Source organism: Manihot esculenta, chromosome 8 (genome assembly GCF_001659605.2).
Source record: "Manihot esculenta cultivar AM560-2 chromosome 8, M.esculenta_v8, whole genome shotgun sequence".
NCBI lineage: Eukaryota > Viridiplantae > Streptophyta > Magnoliopsida > Malpighiales > Euphorbiaceae > Manihot > Manihot esculenta.
Genome location: NC_035168.2, coordinates 29,381,021 through 29,401,723, shown reverse-complemented (window position 1 = coordinate 29,401,723; position 20,703 = coordinate 29,381,021). Strand labels below are relative to the sequence as shown.

At 33.4% G+C, this 20,703-nt stretch overlaps 1 protein-coding gene across 1 annotated transcript; it reads right to left on the bottom strand.

Moving 5' to 3' along the window:
• Window positions 1–2,457: 2,457 nt before the first annotated feature.
• On the bottom strand, window positions 2,458–19,942 carry LOC110620565 (mitogen-activated protein kinase-binding protein 1). Its single transcript, XM_021764353.2, has 20 exons — window positions 19,774–19,942; window positions 19,476–19,694; window positions 18,225–18,333; window positions 17,733–18,098; window positions 17,573–17,628; window positions 16,952–17,195; window positions 16,818–16,873; window positions 16,398–16,647; window positions 16,071–16,234; window positions 14,798–14,940; window positions 14,614–14,715; window positions 14,233–14,371; window positions 13,931–14,017; window positions 13,692–13,853; window positions 9,476–9,826; window positions 8,692–8,894; window positions 8,483–8,589; window positions 6,465–6,781; window positions 3,627–3,842; window positions 2,458–3,105 (listed from the first exon to the last, which is right to left on the bottom strand). The coding sequence occupies exons 1-20, from the start codon at window positions 19,816–19,818 to the stop codon at window positions 2,635–2,637; spliced, it is 3,807 nt and encodes a 1,268-aa protein (XP_021620045.1). The 5' UTR covers window positions 19,819–19,942; the 3' UTR covers window positions 2,458–2,634.
• Between the last annotated feature and the right edge of the window lie 761 nt (window positions 19,943–20,703).

Below are 20,703 nucleotides of genomic sequence, written 5' to 3'. Positions count from 1 at the left end.
TTCATTATAAGATAGAAGTTTATCATGAATTTATTCATAGAAAAATGACAAATAATAGAGGTTTGGAAGAAAGAGTGAGAATCAAAGGCTGATAGGCACAGCAGTGAATAAAAATTGAGCTTTAAAATCATGAGAAAGAATAATTGGAGAAGTAAATTAGTAATTGAACAGATAAAAAAAGCTAATAATGCAAAGATAAACATGCGCAACACATAGATTCCACAAATTTCTCCATACTCATTATTTCCAATAATGTTGTCTTATTATAATCCTAAACCATTATTCTCCATAATTGCTTCAAACATTTTCATACCTAAAGCTATTCTCACCCATTCTTCCTCCAATTTTTTTTAAATAATTGCTTATTAAATTTATTTATAGCAAATCGATTCATTAAAAATTATAATACTCTTAGTAAATATTTCGATTCCATTCAAATTTAATAATTTTTTTTTATTTTAATATTAAATAATATATTTTTTTATAGAAAAAACTCACGCAAATATTCATCTGTAAATAGTATTAAAAAAAGAAAAAAAGGAAAGCAAGAACATGATTACAAAAGATTATGAGTGCAAAAGGACAATCTAATTGAGAGTTCTTTACCCCACACAGACATATACCACATACTAATCAGAGGCTTTTTATTTTCCCAATTCATAAAAAAAAAAAAAAAAAAAAAAAAAAGTCTAACTTTAAACAAAGCCTCCCATTTTGGACCCAGCATGCCTATGCCAAACCCTCTTTCACATTTTGGCCCCATAGTATTGTGTGTGTATTATTTATCTTAATAATTTATTTAGGGTAAAGTTCTCAGTGCATCACTGCTCACAAAATAAAATCATTTCCACAGAACCATAGGGATGCCTCTATAATTTTTCTGCTTATTAGCCAATAGTACTGGCCCTTATTACCGGTGGGTTCGATTCAATTCATTATTAAATTGAACCCATTAAAATTGAAATAATTAAATCTTTTAAATAAGAAAATCAAATCAAATTGCAAAAAATCAAGTCAATACAATTTAATTTGATTTAAAATCAGTTTTGTACTAATTTTATATACGTTGTTTAAGTGGACCTCAATTTCTCTTTATTTCATAAATTTTATCATAAATTTAAATTTAATTTAAAAACATTTGGTTTAGTTTATTTTATTAAATTTTTTTAATTAAAATTGAAACAAACTTATTAAATCAAAATAATCAAAATTTAAAATCAAGCAAAACCATTTTTATTTTGAAATTAAAATAAAATTTTAATTTACATCAATTTGATTAATTTTTCTTTTTATTTAAATTGAATAGTACTATAAAATAAATATTTTGATGAAGGTTCTAGCATTGAGCATTTTGATTTTGGGTGTGGTTTATTTTTATGGGGTGCTTGATGAAGCCCTAAAATAGTCATGATTAGTCTAATTTATTGGCAATAAGTCCACACATGAGGTGGGTTTTAGGTGTATAATGGGTGAGTTTCTAATCCTTAAAATTTCCATATAGTGATGGCTATAAAAGCTTCAAAAAAAAAAAAAAACCCTAATGTAATTATTCATGTAGAGTGAAGGAATCCCAAGAAAGCTAAGGGGGGGAATTTAGAGTTTGTCATGTTATTAAAGCAAAGACAAAGGCATAGATACATACAAGCCTATAATTTTCAGGCATACCTTCTTAGGGATTTACAAATATTCCACCATATCTCTGCTATGGTTATTATAACTGCTAGGAGAGAGCTTCATCATTCACTGACATTGCCTTGAAAACTACAGTAAAAAAAGAAGCTTAGCTCTTAGGCCTATGGTGTTTTTTTTTTTAATATTCTAAATTGCACCAAACATCATAAGTAGGATTTGGTTTTCAAAGGTAACAAGGATGGGAAAAAAGAAAAGATGGTCTCTTTGCTCTTTTTTTTCTCCTTTTTCTTTTTTATGTTAAAAGTAGAGATGGAGAAGAGATCCATTTGCTCATTGTTATGCTGAGAAAAGAAAGTATGTAACATGAAATAAAGGAGTGTTTACACTAGAAAAGCCCAAAATTTAATTTGTCTTTCTTTCTTCCTTTCTAGGAGTTTTCCTTTTAGATTTTGCCTGGCCTGTTAATTTCTGTGCTACAAGGTCAGGGTCATGTCTATTGGCTACTTAATTTCATTGTCTACTCATAAATAGATGAGCATTGCCTATGCCTATGACGCCAGTTAATGAACCTTAGATGGCATCAACGTACTGGGTCCTTCTGCTTGACGTTGGGTAGCTACTCTTTAACTTTAGCCCATGCTTTTCATTTGCTAGACACAATATGGGCCGAAGATGTAGGATATCCATAATTTAGCCTCTACCCTTTTAATAAATAATTTTTATTTTATTAACAAAATATTCTTTATATTAAATTTATTGTTAATCAAATAATAAAAAAGAAAAAGAAAATACAATTTGACACCCAACAAACACTAACATCAGTGCAATTTTCTTTTTTACCAATAATATTGTAAGAATTATTTACAGAAGTCTCCTGCTACTTCCTGAGGAAAATAAATTATATAAAAAAAAGGAAGCAACATGATTTCATAGGTCATTTTTCTGAATGTTGTTATTCACAAGGCATTTCTCTGTATATTGCTTGTCAGGAAAACGAGCAAGTCAATTCCTATTGAGGTTCTGCTTGATCATCTCCACGACTCTTTGTGATAAATTCTCAGCAAGTGTTTCTAAAAGAGGTTCAAACCCTGAACCTTCACCCCTGCTTCTGCATGAATATTTGTTTCTGCATTGCACCAGTTGTGCAACTGCATCAAGCTTTTCAGAGATTGAAGGAAGTAGCTTGCCTGCCTCATCATATAACTTAGTTTCAGCGCCATCTGAAATATCTTCTTTAGAGACCAGACTTCCTAATTCCGTAAATAGATTTAAAACATTCTCAGCAGCAGCATCTAAGTTGCTCAATGCTTCCCTGCATGCGGTTATTCTTTGCTGTAAATTATTTGCTTCAGATATCTCTTCCTTTTGTTGCATGGGTTCTTTGGCTTTTAAAGAATATTTTGTAGGGGAACGTTCACTTGATACACCTTGTGATAGTGTATCACTTGAGATCTGCGTGGAGTTCTTCACCTCCTGCATGGGACATTCATATCCAAAACATTTTAGCATGGTGATCTATAACCTATGATTATGTTTTGCAATGAAGAAGTGAATTGTGAAAACTCTTCTCTGATGATGTTATTTGCTCTTAAGTGCTTGGTCGTTGGGAATCATTGTCCCACACTAGGCAAATATAAGGTGAATTCCAATATAAAGAGTTAGGTTGCAACATTAACTTGATTAGTTAATTTAATATATAAATAAACCTGCATTAAAAATGAATTAATATTTAATATGTCTAGTACTCTCTCTGAAGTTTAACATGGTATTACAGCCAATTTGGGTTGTGAATTTTAGCCACCCATATAGCCCGAGTATATAGAAAACAAAGTTTTATATTATGAATTTGATTCAAAATCCCACGCATAACTAACAGTTGAATAAGACCTTTCACCTTTAGCTTTCTAGTTTTCAATCTTTCAAGGCGTTGAGTAAATTTAAGCAGAACAAAGAACGTCAATTGTGACAAATTTGTACGATATTGAAGGACAAACCTGTTTACAAGAATTTGCCTCTTGCACTTCATCTAGATTCTGGATTTCTGGATTCTCATAGGTGGTATGGCATTTAACATCTCTCCCATATTTCAAGGATATACCACCTTCATTGGCTGGCGTGTCAAACAATCTCTTGCAATCTCCAGGATAATTCCTCCGCACAACATATCGTGCAGAGTACCTTCTTCTCACTGATGATTTACTTGTGTCTACCTGCATACAAGATACTAGAAATCATTGTCATACTTGATAAAATCTCATATCCCAATTAGTTGTGTGTCAAGAAAATAAGTTTTTGTATGACTGAATTAAATATTTAACATTTAAAATTCATCTTTTGAATCTTTATTGGTTTACAAGGAGTGAGGATTTAAAAGCCAAAATTCTTTGCATTTGAAATTTAATTGTTTCAAAAGGAGTAATTTAGAATTTTAATTCTTTTTTTTTTCTTTAATATGATATAAGATTACTTGGGAGATCCTTTTGGAACCCAAAGAAAATGGGAGATTTTAAAACCTAAGCAAATCAAAACTGAAACTAGTCAAATCCAAGACTTGAAACCTGTCAATGGTTCATGACTTTGGACCAGACTATAACCATACTATTTCCAGGTGCCCTCAAACCCTTTTCCCTAAGCCTGTCCTGAGTCAAGTTGGGCCCAAAATTAGATAGGGATAGGCTCATTCAAGCCCGACCAACCATTTGCATATTATTTTGAATTTTCTTACTTCAAAATTACACAACAAAAATATAATTGATTTTACTCATCTTTCTATGCAAACTTGGAATAGAAACCGAAATCAAGTGGAACCAAAACTGAACTGAACGGGAACAGAAACTGAAATCAAAATTAGAAACAACACAATTTGAACTGAAACTGAAAATTGAAAATAGAATTAGAATTGGAATGAGTTAAACCAGAACCACTATGCAACTAAAAACTGAAACTAAAGCCCGTTTGAATTGGAACCCAGACCTGATTATACCGAAATTAAAACTGAAATTAAAACTAAAATCGGGACTGAACGAAGTGGACACCGGGTTGGACAGAAGCAGAAGGTATTAGTCTGGACCTTATTTCCATCATACCTATAACTCGAAATTTAACCCGTGGCCAAGGCTAGTTAAAGCGTTTGTTGTCGCAACGTCCTCAAATGACACCCTTTAGCTTATCATTTGAAATTAATCTTTATTTAGCTTTAAATATATATGAGAATTTTAGAAATTCAAATCCATTTATTTTAGCCCATCAATCAGTTAATTTTTGCATTTTGAATTCCAAATCCAAATTACCTTTTTCCCAAATTCAACTATCAAAACAGACATTAAATAATATTATTTTAGTTCTATATTATATTTTGGTTCGCTATTCAACTCTATCTGAATAATTTCCAAGCAATTTATTTTCTTTTTCCCAATTTGACTCTGAAAAAATCTGGTAGAAAAACTATTGGACAAATTATTTTTTCCTTCGTTGTATTATGCCATAATCAACATTTAGGTACTTGTACTTTAGAAAATATTCCTCAATTTTGATTGTCATGAACATTCTGTTTCTCCATTATTTTTTTTTTCCAATTTATGCCATTACTATAGAGGAAAATGCCTTAATAGCCTCTTGATAAATTATTATTTCATCCATGAGTTTTAACATTATGAACAATATCGATAAAAGTGTAAGACAGAAACAATATTTAAAGAACATTTTCATCTATTTTTCAAAATATAAAAATTTAAGTCCTGATCACAGGTTAAAATTATTGGTTCATAGGTATTTCAGTTTGAAACATTTTCTATTCGAATCAATTATGATTTCAAAATAGTTACAGTTTGAAAATGATTATTATAGTTTAAAATGATACCGATTTAGTTTCAATTACGATTCGACACTGATTTAAATTTTTTTTTTAAATTATGAAAATCCTAATATTTTATACAGTAGAATATATAAATTATAATGTAAGAGTTATTTATATATAATAAAAAGAAATAAAAGGAACTAAATCAATTAATATAAACTAAAAAATAAATAAATCAGCTCAGTTCTAGTTCAACTGACCGATTCCAGCTCGGTTCTAATTCAACTGACCGATTCCAATCCTAGATTAAGGAGGGGATACCAAAATCGACCCCTCGCCGTCTCGATTCAGTTCAAGCATCGGAAGTATTTGACCAATTTGGTCCCAAATTTAAATAAGCTAGTTCCAATCCAATTCATAGTCCGAACAAAACTATTTCTAGACCTACTTAAAACTAGCTATAAGCCTACAACATACTAATGCAAAAGTTCTTAAGAGACCTTCTATTAAGCATAAAATATATGGACCTGTACATGCTAATTTTTCATCTCTTTCCTTCGAAAATTTGTCTTCAAAACTTTTTTTTTTACATTTATGCTCCTTTTGTTTTATGAAAAATTTTTCAGCAAAACATTTTCGTATTTTTTAACATTTAGAACACTTATAAAAATTGATTAATAAAAATATTTTCCTAATCAAAAAATAATTTATGTCATTTTTAAGGAAAATAATTTTTTTAAAAAAAAAATCATTTTCTATATTTTAAGAATTTTATTAATACTATTATATATAAATTTATTTTTTTATTTTTTAAATTAAAATTAAACAGCGAAAAATAAATTATTTTATTAAAATATATTTCTTATAAGAAAATATTTTTCAAATATAAATTATTTTTTGCAAACAAAAAGAAATTTAGAGAAAAAATAAATTCTTCTCATTTGGACAAGCCCAAGACTTCCCCCCACTTCTTGAATTCAATTCCAGCCCCTAAAATGAGTTGACCTTGCATCATAAAGGAATAAAAGATACTAACCTTGGAGCTTGCTGATAAACTGCAAAAATGCTGCTGGAAAAGATCGTTGTCTTCCAGTTTCATATGGTAGTAATCATCTCCAATAGCCTTATGCATTTGGCTTCCAGATTTATGCAAGCTCTGCTGTTCCATATGACCAGAAGCGGGCTTATAACTTGTACATGTCTTATGCCCAAATTGATCATCATAATTAGTCAAAAAGCCATCACTTTGGGGACAAGCGTGTCTTTTTGAGGGGGCTTTCAGCCCATCATCCATAAGAAGGTCAGCTTGCCCTAGAGAGCTCTCGCCATTCGATGGTATTTTAGGACTTTGTACTGCAGGAAACCACATACCCATGATAAGAAAGAGTTGAAGTAAATGACATTATCTCTATTACTACACTTCTCTTCATTGCAATAAGCATTCAGCCTAATAGATGCTAGACAATGCGTTCCAAATTGTAACAAACTAGATTTGTAGGAAATAGTTGACATATTTTCTATTGACAAGAATGTTTATATACATATTATAAAACCTTGTTAAAGTAACAAATTATTCTCTTAAAAATCTTTTATATATTAATTAGTACCAATTAGTTATATGATTTTGTAATTTATTCTAATTATGTATAAATTATACTTACACCATAATATAAATATTGTCATGACTTGCATATTAGGTGGAACATACACAAGAGGTATCCATCAACATACTAAGAACTGGGATAGGAAAAAGCAAAATTAAGACGACATGCATATTAGCTGGCACAATCAAAGTAGATCACTCTTAATTAGATGACTATTGTATAGTAAACAAAGTCCCAATAACTATAGTTGTCAAATTGAGATTTGAATCGAGAATTAAAATCTTTATTTACGAATTGTGAATCGAATAAAATTCTATAAAAATTATAAAAATTAATTAAAAATAATATATGTTCTAAAAATAAGTAAAACAAATCTTATAATTAAACAAATCTTATAATTATCATTTGTATGATTAGAAATATTTTTTTATAGTAGAATAGAATGTATTTTCTATATTATATAGTTTTATATTATAAATTATAAACTCTAGAATTATATTTAATAGTTATTATTATATATATGTTGAAACTCCCATGTAAATTTGATCAAACAGTTAAATAGTAAAAACAATATAGCAGGTTTTAATATTATTAATATAAATTGTCAAAACTTAACAACTATAATTAGTTAAGCAAATTAACAAAAAAGAAAAGGGGAAAGAAAGAAGAGAGAGAATGAAAAGAATAGGCAATAGAAGAAAAATAGTCAAGAAAATGTTTTATTTATACTTTTCATGGCAAAAATGAATGAAATCTTAATTTAAAAATAAAGAATTGAATAGGTAAAGACTCAATCAATTCACATTAATTCACTTGTTTCTTTCAATTTAGACACAATTCAGGTGTATTTGCAATTTACCGGGATATAGAATCAAATCGAGATTCGGATCAAGAATGTAACATTCAGGTACATTTAAGATTTGCCCTATAGATTTGAATCGATCTATTGAGAAATTTATTTGAATCAAGAATCGTAAGATTCTAACAACAGTGCCAATCACCAGCAGTATCAAAACAACCTAATCAAGGTAAATCTTCAAGCATGGTGGAGATGCTGAAATGATAATACAAAGAGACCTGCCTCTATAAATATTGTATGATGCTAAAGAGTTTCATAAGTAATGTCTGCATTCTGCAGGTTAGCTAATATTGTGGTCTCACAAAATAGACTATGCTAATAGATTGTGAATCATGCTCACTGCAGTTTGCTAATCACCAGGTAGGAAATACTGATGGCATATTAGACACAGCCCATGAAGCATGCCAACATCATGCATCAAGCAAGCAGGGATCTTAAGCGCACTCTTGATAATATGTATTTCCTTTTGTCATCTAAACATTTCCATAAAAGAAGCTTGGAAAAAGTTGTATCATTTTGATCTCACACTATCTTCATTTAATGAATAATTCAGCATAACTTTGTTATGTGGAAGTAAAAGATCAGCCTTACACAAATTAGATGACAAGACCGGCATCTCTGCATCTGTTAAAAGCTGTGCCTCTGGAGAATTGAGTAAATCAAGACATACCGTATAAATATTATGCCAGTGCTTGTCCCTAGCAAAATAGTTGATGCACATAAGGAAGCAGTGAGCAGGGAGAAAAACAAAGAGACTATTAGACAAGACAATTATTACAATGGCACTGTTGAACACTCACTTGAGAATTTCTTGAGACATTGTCGAACTTCTGCTGCTATTAGTATCAGGAGAAGTTTTGGACAAGCTACTGAGGCATGATTCATTGCCTTGCACATCAAATTCAAGGCTCTTTCGGGTGAAAGCTTCACGGCAGATAGTGCCATATTCCCCACCATCACTAACCAAGGGAGATGGACTTTTTTCTTCTACTTCTTGTTGTGGCTGGTGCCAGCAGCAGGAAGTATCAATGAGTATATAGAAATAAAAATAACAGAAAATCTATAATATCTGAAACTTGTTAGTTGTTGAAGTTTTGAAAACATGAGGTGGTCAAAACAAAGAATTTTGAGTGCTTTGCATGGATAAATATATTCTTGATAACATAAGTTCATCAAAAGATTGAGAGATTTGGTTTTGTCAACAGTATTTGATGGTATTTGATGGATCATTGATGTCCAATAAAGTAAATATTGCACAAAACCCAAGTAATTAAATAAAGTGGTTTGCATGCTAATACTATTATGGAATTTTTTTTTTCCATTATTGTCCAATATACTGCTTAGCTGAATATTTTATAAGTTCATTATCCACTACATTGCTAAACACTAAATTAGAAATTTGATTTTTAGATTTATAGAAATGGAGATCTTTAATAATATGTACAGTGAAAACACTATAGGGAAAACTTCTAAATAAAATATTTTTTTGTGAATTTGAGATAAAGAATAGTGTGTTTTGGCTTTATCAATAAATCAACATCTTGGTTTTGCATATGCAAATCATCAGGACCTGTAGTAGAGTACCTGAGATGAAGTGAAATCAGGATTCAGTATAAGACCAGAATGTGCAACTTTAGTCTGTGCCCACATGGGAAGTCTTGAAATGCTAAACCTAAATGTTGATGCCCTTCGAGTCCCCCCTCCTTGGTCAAGCACCTTTTGTGCAACTTGACTGGAATCTGGCAGAAGTACACCTTCAGAATTCATTATGCACTGCTGGTCTTCCTTTTCAGAAAATATGATTCGACCAAAAGCAGCTAACGGGACTGAGTTTTTGTAAGTCAATAGACCAGCTTTTTCCTTAATTCTCTGCAGTATCCTGGAAGAAATATGCGCAGGCAGCTTCCATACAAATATGCAGCCATCACCTCCCACCTAAGTATATAAACAAAGTTAGTAGTGCATTAGTGATATAAGAAAGAGAAAGCTAAAATATCACTTGAATTTTGATCTATCACATATTTTACAATAAAAACCACTGTGATCTTAAAGAGGAAATTGTCCGGCAATATCATAAAGCTCTTAGGCTGTCAAGTCAAGTGTGCACGACTCAGTCTCAAGATTGGGGGAAGTGCAGGATGCACTAATTTCTCTCTATTCATAAATCTTCTTAAGAAAATGGGTGGGACATAATCCACCCTTAAAAGCTAACTCAGAGGAAATAGGAGAGCCCTAAGCTTTATAAGGGCATATAATCGCTATCTCAAACCAATGTGAGAATCTATATTACTTGGAGTTGGATACAAGTGTCAGAAATGGATACATAAATGTCTAATTTGTCAACTTTCTAAATAGAAAATACAGCGATATGGATCTAAATTTAGGCACATTATATATAAAGTTATATAATAATAATTATAGTCTAAATAGAAGATCAAATGTAACCAAATACATCATCCAGAATGTAACCAAATAACTACTTTTATCTAAATACATGCTCTTTATTTTGAGAGAAAAGAATGCTCTATTAACTATGCATGAATATGTCACTTAAGTATCTGAGTGTACACGGATGCATATTCTGTAACATCCTCTGGGCCCACAACAGTAGATATTGTCCGCTTTGGGTTCGAGGGCCTTGGCCCAGCCTTCCCCTCACGGTTTTGTTTCTAAGGGTTCACGCCCAGGGTTCACGCCCAGCGTCCTTCCCCCGCATCCTTCCCCTCAAAACGCGTCTACTGTGATCTCTTGGGGCTTGCCCTTATAAGGCGTCGCCCCTCCTTACCTCTTTCCGATGTGGGATACTTTCAATCCACCTCATAGGGCTTCTACCCCCCATAAGGCCTGAGCGTCCTCGCTCAGCACACCGTACTCGTGAGGCCCAGGCTCTGATACCAACAATTGTAACATCCTCAAGGCCCACACATCGGAAAGAGGTAAGGAGGGGCGACGCCTTATAAGGGCAAGCCCCAAGAGATCACAGTAGACGCGTTTTGAGGGGAAGGATGCGGGGGAAGGACGCTGGGCGTGAACCCTGGGCGTGAACCCTTAGAAACAAAACCGTGAGGGGAAGGCTGGGCCAAGGCCCTCGAACCCAAAGCGGACAATATCTACTGTTGTGGGCCCAGAGGATGTTACAATTGGTATCAAAGCCTGGGCCTCACGAGTACGGTGTGCTGAGCGAGGACGCTCAGGCCTTATGGGGGGTAGAAGCCCTATGAGGTGGATTGAAAGTATCCCACATCGGAAAGAGGTAAGGAGGGGCGACGCCTTATAAGGGCAAGCCCCAAGAGATCACAGTAGACGCGTTTTGAGGGGAAGGATGCGGGGGAAGGACGCTGGGCGTGAACCCTGGGCGTGAACCCTTAGAAACAAAACCGTGAGGGGAAGGCTGGGCCAAGGCCCTCGAACCCAAAGCGGACAATATCTACTGTTGTGGGCCCAGAGGATGTTACATATTCCATATCATATCTCATGAAGTGTTGTGTCGACACACGTACAGCATAGCAAATTGAAGAGTTGGAGTATCATAGGTGAGATTTAACATATCCCCTCATGCTCAAGACCAAACACTTGGAGAGTAAAATAGTTATAGGAGGCGTAATATTGGATGAAAATGCTCTAATACCATTTAGAATCTTGAATTGAAGAGTGGACATGAATGAATGAACTAGAAGCAAGAGTTCATGAGCTGTGAAGATTGAGCTTACTTGTGATTCGACCAACCATTGCTAAAAGGTAAAAACTAACCAATTAGTTAGTTGGCCCTTTATGATTATTAACTCCTTACATTTGATGCCTTCTTTATATGTGGAACTCTGATAGAGCCAAATTTAGACCCATTTTCCATATTAATATTTATGTTAATTTACACATTTTCTACCTAATTTTGTGGTTTTAACCTTATTTTGCAGAAAATGGAGTAAAATGGTAATTTGGCAAAAATGGCCTGAAATCTGCCCAAAAGAGAGCAAAATTGCACAAGCATGGTTTGCCCAAATTGTTTGCCCAAACCAAAGTTGAAGCTGAAATGGAAGAGGAACAATCTGCTGTTTGACCAGACTGTTTGCCCAAACAGACTGGGCAAACAGATTAGCAGGGCAAAAGCAGAGCACAAAAATTAGACTGTTTGCCCAAACAGACTGGGCAAACAGGCCAGCAGTGCGCAGGCAACAGGGAAAACCGACTGTTTGCCCGAGCTGTTTGCCCAAACAACGCGGGCAAACAGCACCAGCAACCAGCAGACAGTAAATTGCGGGAAAATCAAAATTCAAATGCTCAAGAAGTGTTTTCCCTCTCAAACACGTGTGGACAGCTCAGCAAACCCTAAAGACACCTCAGCACTCAATCCCACATATTTAGGAAGGCAAATCTCATCAAAATACAATTACCTTCCAAGAATTCAACTCCAATTGGGAAAAGGAGTCCAATCTCAACAAGGAAACCTAGGGCAGCCTCTTCAGCTATAAAAGGGCATGCAAACCAGCAGATCAAGTATCCTTGAATCATCTTTGGATCAACTCATCCTCGGCAGGACCACTCCAGCAGCTGCGCGCCCCTTGCGCCAGCCCTTCTCCATCTCTTTTTGTTTTCTTTCTTTTCTTTTATGTTAGTTTCAGCCATGAGTGGCTGAAACCCTTTTTCTAGTTGAAGAATAAGGTGAAATTTTGGTTGTTTATGGATTGGGAGATCTGAACCTTTATGTTATTCTTTTATTAATCAGTATTTATGCAATTTTGTGCTTAATTCATTGTTGCTTTGTTGTTTTGATCAAATTGGCCACTTGATTCTTGATTGCAAAGTAATTCTTTGTTAGTTTGGATAATTTTTAGTCCGTAATTGCTGGAATTATTCAAACACAAGTAACCCTTGGTGTAAAAACCTAGGAAATTGCATAATCTAGCAATATCACCATACGTTTGGGTAGCTAGAATTAGGTCTCTCTATTTCTTAATGCAATTAACAGTTGTTAGATGCCAAAGGCCCAAGGACGTTCCTTGGCAACTTGTTAATTAGTGATTAATTAGAGGTCGTTCCCTAAATAATCTATGCTTAAGGAGGGATATGGTTGGTGAGAAGCGTCTTCCACCTCCATAACTAATTTATTGAGTTAAATAAGAGAATATAAGTTTCAATGATCAATCCCAACAACTAAAGTGGATCCAACTCTTCAACTAGGCCTTTCTCATTATTTAATTTCTCTACTTTAATTATTTGCTTTTCTCTATTGCTTTCAATATTAGTTTAGTTTATCAAACCTCAAAACCCCCATTTTACTTTTATTGTTTGTTTCTTTACTTGGTCTTGACAAGGAAAATAAGTAAGTATCAATTCCCTGTGGATTCGACCCTATTGCCACTATCTGCAAGTTTATTGTTGATTGTTTAATAGGTTTATTTTTTACGGCTTCGACAACCGCTATCAAACTCTTAACAAATCCTACCACATACAAGCCCTGATCAAACTTCTTCCCTCATCAATTGCTCTTCAGATTCTTCATGAGGAATCAATATTATTTGGCCCTTATCCTATGATATTCAATATTTCATTTTCTGGGTGCAAACAGCTCGATAATTGGAGCATAGCATGGCAATCTGTTCTAACTTGTATGCTTACAGAATCATATAAACAGTTACAGTCTTAAATTAATAAAAACTTGATTACAAGTCTCAAGATCAGTGATGATTAAAATGTAGTAATATGCAGATGTAGGGTATGTTCAATGGAAGTCTAAAATCTAGAAGTTTGCATAGACATGATAATATATCAACAATGACTGTTAAACATAACAAAAACTCACGGACACCATGTGCTTGCAGTCAGGTAAAAAGATGACACCAGTTACAACTTCACCATGTCCCATGACTTGCACAACCATTTCTCCACTGATAGAGTCATATATGCACATAGACTTGTTAGAGTAGGAGACAACCAGATAACTGCAGCTTGGATCCATCGTAACCTATAAATGCATGATTAGATCTCAGCATAAGGTCATGAAAAGGCTATATTACATTACAGGCTATTTACATTACTCACCTTAATTGGATCTCCAAAATCTTTATCCTGCTTGAATGATTTAATTGGCTTCCCAGAAGCAATGTCGAATGCATTGATTTTCTTATCCTACAAGTAGATTAACTAAATCATCAAATGTCCAAGTTCCGGAATCTGAACTTTGAGGAATCTGCCATATAATCGGTTAATCAAAAGATTTTTTAACTCCACATCTTTACAGGGGAACTTTTTCAATTGATTGCACTTAATATGGGTTTTTCTTTTCAACCCATCAATCATAAAATAATTTGCTTATATCCATTAATTTCTGAGATGTAATTTACCTGCCCAACTGTGACAACGAACTCCATTGCTGGATCTACAGCCATGTCATAGACAGTTCCATGAGATGCTAGTTGATGATGACGACGCAAAATCTGATGACCACTATCTGTTGCAGAAACATCCCGGAACACCAGAGACCTGTGCGAAATAAATTTTTAGTTTACTATAAAAAAGAAGGGATATCAAAATACGCAATTATCAATTGGTTGTTATGTCTTAAAACTGATTTAAGTTCAAGTAGAAATGTAGAACATAATGCAATTTAGTAGTAATAAGAATTAATTAGTTTATTTCATTATGTTCTAGAAGAAATATAGCATTAACAATTGTTTCTAAAGGTTCAACATGCAACTTAAAAGAGTGAACTTGCAGCACTATACCTATCAGCACTACAGCTGAGAATCTTAGAGCCATGGCAAGTGAGCTTTACAGAAGTCACAGCAGCTGAATGGTCATAAATGCTTTCAATAAGATCAAAATTCCTGAGAAGAAAGGGAAATCTTGTTGACACACAAGATGAGTTGACAAGAAAACCATGAAAGTGGTAAGTTTAAAGTTTAAAACCTTTTGCCGTCATAAAGATGGATGATTCTGTCTCGTCCCCCTGATGCAAGGAAGTAATTGCCATCCACAAAGTCTTCAGAAATATCATCTTTGTTGTTTGACAAGCCAAAGCTCAATGAAAGGATCTCTGCATCATGGACACCCTGCCAGAACAACCCATATGTTACTTCTGATAATCAACAGGCTTAGAACTTCTTTCATGAGAGAATGACCCAATACACAAAGCATTCACATCATAGTTGTCAAATCGAGAATCAAAATCTTCATTTTATGAAGTGAGAATCGAGAACCAAATCGAATTGTAAGATCCAATACAAATCAAATTAATTAAAAAGATATATGATCTGAAAAATAAGTAAAAGAATCATTGTAAAATATTTTGAAAAATGTAGAATTATAATTTAGCTAATTAGAAATATATTTTATGATAGAACCAAATATTCTTATTATATTGTATAGTTTGATATTATAAATTATAAATTCTTGTAATTATCATTGCACATATGTTGAAACTCCCATTTAAATTTGACCAAATAATTAGATAATTAAAAAAAATAGTGAGTTCAATTAAAATGTTAAAATATACTATTGTACAATATATCATAACTTAATTATAATAAGAGAAGTAATTTAGAAAAAAAATAAAGAAAAATAAAAAGGAGGGAAAAGAATAACTGTGGAAGAAAGATAACTAAGGAAAGGTTTTATGTAAATTTTCATAATAAAAATATAGTGAAATCTTAAAAATTTTGAAGCGATAGGATCTAATGACCCTGTAGGAAAAAAGCAATCAAACAAATCATTCAATTCGTATTGATTCAACTTACTTACCATCAATTATTCAGGAACAACATTTATGATTCACACCATGGATTCAAATTGATAAAATGGGGAACCAAATTAAACTATATGAAAGAATTTGACAAAAATTCTTCATCCCATAGATTTGCATATAGGATGAAAAAATGAATCGAATCATACGAATTGAACCAATAATTGTAAGATTCTAATAACAGTGACCCAAACTAGTGGGCTCTGAAAGGGTTTATGTACACAGCCTTACCCCTTCTTTGCAGAAGGCTGCTTTCATGGCTCAAAGCCTCAAACTCATGACCTATAAGACCTATAGGTCACAGATGGAGTAACTTTACTATTATAACAAAGCCACCCTCATCTGAACTTCTGTCACATGAAAACAAAATTTTATGGCTTCTACTGCTTTGTCTCAATAAGAAAAGATTTCAAATGAAAAAAATTAGCTTCCTAATTTTACCTGAAATAAAGTATAATCAGATGTATGTAGGTTATAAATGTGAAGATTTCCTTCATAATCACCGGCAGCCAAATAATTTCCATCTGAGCTGGTAGCCATTGATCGAAACCCTTGGGTGCTAGTGCTTGCCTCCATGGTATCTCGCTCAAAAATCCCGGCACTCACTGGAATGACAAACAGTAAGATATGGTAATTAGGCGAGGCATGAATGCTCAAATGTACTTTTCACAAGCAAATTATTATGTTGTTTGATATAAGAACTTGAAAAATTAATTTATTTTGGCTTTTGCAAAGAAGTATGAACAGTCTCACAATGATAGAAATTACCTAAATTTGCAGTGACCGCTGCTTCTTTATTCAAAATATGATGGTCAGCATCGTGATCTACCAAATCAGGTTGCAATGCAAGGTCCCATAACCTAATAGTACCATCAGCCGAGCATGTTGCAAAAGAAACTCCACCAGGACAACCTCTAGCAACACATGCAAGTGACAGATCATGCATGTTTTCACAACAAAGATTTTTGACATCCCAAATGCATGCGGAATGTGAAACTAACATGCAACGCCTGGTGGCCTGGAAGTATAAGAAATGTTAGGTTGAAATAAGCTGTGATCTTTTAGGCTTCAATAAACTACTTGGGGAATGAATTTTGAGCAGCAAGAAAACTAACTGCACTGAAACTGAAAAGTAAGATGAATACAAGGAGCAAAAAAGGCTATACAAACTTTAAACAAAGCAATCACCTTGTTCACATCATGGATATCCCATATGTAGAGAGTACGATCTCCATAAACAACCACTGCAAAGAAAATGTTGAATATCTTAATTTGAAACTAAAGAAAGAGTCCCATTAGTAGGACACCGATTAAATACTTACCCAAATTTTCTGAGGTAGAGAATTGACAAGCTACTGCATCAGGAAGGGCAGGCAAAAGTTGAAAACCCTTTTCAGGAGCACTAGGATGGTACACATCAGTTCCCGCCTGGCAACTTTTGGCTTTGGAGTACAGCAAACTTCCAACATAATTGAGAGTCTCACTTGTAAAGAGTAGTACGATGCCATTAGAACATGCACAAGCAACGAGCTTATCAGATGCAGATAGTGCAAAGCCTTTTGCAACCTGAAAATTAAGGTTGGAAACTTGTGAATCAAGAAGGGTATAATTCAACAAAATGATATTATAGCAATTTTATTATCACTTTATATAAAATCCAAGGACCGACTCCTGTATATTATCTATGCCCACTGGACATGGTTTCTCTATTTCAGCACCCAAATATGCACTGTACCACAGAGAACATTATATATCCCAATTCAACAGTTTGGAAAATCGCACATCATTACATACACATTTAGCATCCTATGGGGAATTCATAATGCTGTCACTTCGTGCATCTAGACCAGCAATTTGCACCTCAATTATGGTTTCAGTTTTTGCTAGTATTCAAGACTTCTTGAAATGCATCATTGACTATGTAAATAATTAAGTAAATATACCTTTAATTCCACTGAATTTCTAACAGACAACCCATGATCCACAAGGCATAAAACACCTGTAAATAAAAGAAGCAGAATGGAAATGGACTCTTTGTCACAGAACTTTTCTTCAAAAATTCCATCGCATTACTTCTCATACTAATTGTAGGCGAAATCCAACCTTCATCAGTTAATGCATAAATAGCAAACAGATCACCAGCTTGTTTATTATTAACAACACATCTACTGGTAAGGATTGTAGATGTCACAGATGTAAATGAGCTTCCTTTCTGAGCACCAAGATTAACAGGTTTTCCATGCATTGTCAGTGACAATGTCCCTTTGTTTAAGCGGGTCCCTGGAGATGATCCAATTGTCCAGATTTTCAAGTGCTTCTTTCCAGCAGTAATAACAAACTCTGCATCTGCTGAGAAGCTCACAGATGTAACAGCAGAACAAGATGAACTTGCCTTTATCTTTGTAACCAGCATTCCACTCCGCCAATTCCATAGATAGATATATCCTCCAACACACACAAGATGCTCCCCTTGAACAGAACAAATTAAGGGTGGGGGAAAAAAAGAAGAAATGAATAAAAATTGGGAATACCTAAAGAAGAAGAAGCAAGCACTACTGCAAAACTGAAGCATTTAATTGATTGATTGTAACTCACCATCTGGTGAGAAAGCAATGCACTCAACTCCATATAGATGGTCCTTCAGTTCAGATACAAAAGCCTTAGTTGAACAATCCCACACTAATACTGCAGGTTGATTCCCTGACTGCAAAAACATGTTAAATGCATGCAGGTAATAAACGTCATTTCAAGTCATCTCCCCAAAATTATTTCTCCAAGCATACTAACATATAATTAGAATATAAGTTTACCATTTAAAGTTGTGAAATATCAAGTTTGCTTTTATGAAAACCCTTATATTTGGTAGGACATAATGTAATGTAACGTAATCAATAATACAATAAAATAAATGATATAATGTAATAGAATGTAATTGTCATTCCGTTTCCATGTTTGGTGCAAAGAAAAAAATCAGGATTGCAATACAATGATAATATTTGTCCTAATATTAGTTTATTTTTGGTGGTATTGATAAGGGAGGGACAGTAGGTGCATTGACTGGTGGCTGGATGGTGGTTGTAGCAGTATTAGTAATAGTGGCCATGTGGTGTGATGGTCATTGATTAATAGCGGTTGTGGAAGTTGGGGTGTTGGTGATAGAGAAGGTACAGTGGCGGTGGTGCTGGTGGTTGTCAAGTGATGTATAGTGGTAATTGCAATGAAAGAATAAATTAAAATAATTAATCATAATTAAATGCAGGTTTAAGGTTTGTATATGTAATGGTCATTACATAAGTCAAGGTGTAACTCATTACATTATAATGTATAATTATAGTATCAAATTTTTATTTATAAACAATGAAATGCAATGTAATCACCATTCTATTACGCCTTTTTTTACGCCTACCAAACGTAGCTTTTAAGTTTATATGATTCACCCATCAACTCAAGCGTTTATAAGAGCTTCATAATTTGTTTATTAGTCCTAAGCAAAGCAAGCACTACTGGCCTTGTCACAAATTTCAATTATTAAAATTTCTGAAGTGATCGTGATAATAATTCCTAATCTAATCAAACTGAACGTAATCCTCTCAATCTGCAAAATCAGCTTAACATTTTGCCAGTAAAAATACACGTTATAGAAACACTAGGAAATACAAGCCAATTATTTCCTCTTGTTGCGTCAAAACACAAGCTGCCAATTCACTATGATCGAGCTTTTCCATATTAAGTGAGCTTATATTATACCACTGCACTCTACTCAATCTGAAACTCACAACCGCATACGCAGAGATAAATAAATAAATAAATGGAATCGAACATAAAAGGTACAAAATAAATTAGTACCTCGCCAGCAGCTATAAAACGCCCATCCTGTGACACCGCAACACAGCGCAAGGGTTTCGGCGTTCTATGAGACACCATGAGATGCGACTGTTTGCCGGAATCCACATTGTAAACAACCACCACGCATCCTGCCACATAAGCACAGCTTGCTGTGGATATGTTGGAAGCCAAACCATTGGCATTCTTTGTCGTTAATCCAATAATCTCTTCCAAAATTAGCTGCAATTTTTCACAGAAAATCAGAGATTTAGGGTTATGGATTAGGGGAATTGGACTTTGGAAATGTGTTGATACGTACCTTGGAAGACGCATCTTGCTTCTTGGACCTGCGATTCGCTTTCATTTTTGAATTGAAAGAGGCACACACGAGACAAGTGAGTGAGTGAGTGATAGCGGAGTGGATTCTTGAAGATGGTAGTAGCCGTTAGGTTTTGAAGAGAGATGAGGCGGGAAATGGATGCAAACGGAAACGCTTTTAAAACATAGGATTACGGATTTTGTGAGAAGTGGGGCCTTTCTGATCCTCTCATCTTCCGTATTAGGGGCCATGCGGTTGAGGTAGGAAGTTCAATTTTTTCCTTTTTTTTTTTTATAAATATATATATATATATATATATATATATATATATATTATATCTTTCACATAATTTATTTTATAGAAAAAAAATTTAAATAAAATTTTATAAAAATTCGATTTTCTTTAAAATTATAATTTTTCAAGTTGTAAAAATTAAATTTTTTATTTGAAAAAATCTTTAGAAAAAAATAATTAAAATAAAATTTTAGATTTGAAATGTAAGAAATGTGTTGATAAGGGAAGGATTGCGTTGATAAATCCTAAGAAGCCTTATTTCTTTTATTTCTCTCAAGTATAAAGCGTTTTATTTTAAAAAAATATAATTTATTTATTAATTTACTAATATTTACATATATAATATACATTTAAGAAAGTAAAATTCCAAAACTTATTAGTTTCCTCAATAATTTCTTAAAGGAAGTTATTTAAAATTTATTAATTTAAAATATATGTTTTATTAATTTGTATAAAAATAAAAATAAGTTTATTAAAAAAAGTAATAATTCAATTATTTATATTTTTATACAAAAAAGTCTCGCAATGGTTGCGTATGAGAGATTCATAATTACTTCGACACATAGATTACTTCAACACATAGAATATTTCTATCCGATACAATACTATTATTTACAGAAACTGCTAAATTAATCA

What these genes read in the sequence shown, in the direction of transcription:
- LOC110620565 (XM_021764353.2), bottom strand. Translation starts at nt 19,818, where the DNA reads ATGAAAGCGAATCGCAGGTCCAAGAAGCAAGATGCGTCTTCCAAG. An exon ending in AGCAAGATGCGTCTTCCAAG is followed by an intron (nt 19,695 to 19,773) that starts GTACGTATCAAC and finishes GAAAAATTGCAG; the next exon opens with CTAATTTTGGAAGAGATTAT. An exon ending in CTCTACCTCAGAAAATTTGG is followed by an intron (nt 16,874 to 16,951) that starts GTAAGTATTTAA and finishes TTTTCTTTGCAG; the next exon opens with TGGTTGTTTATGGAGATCGT.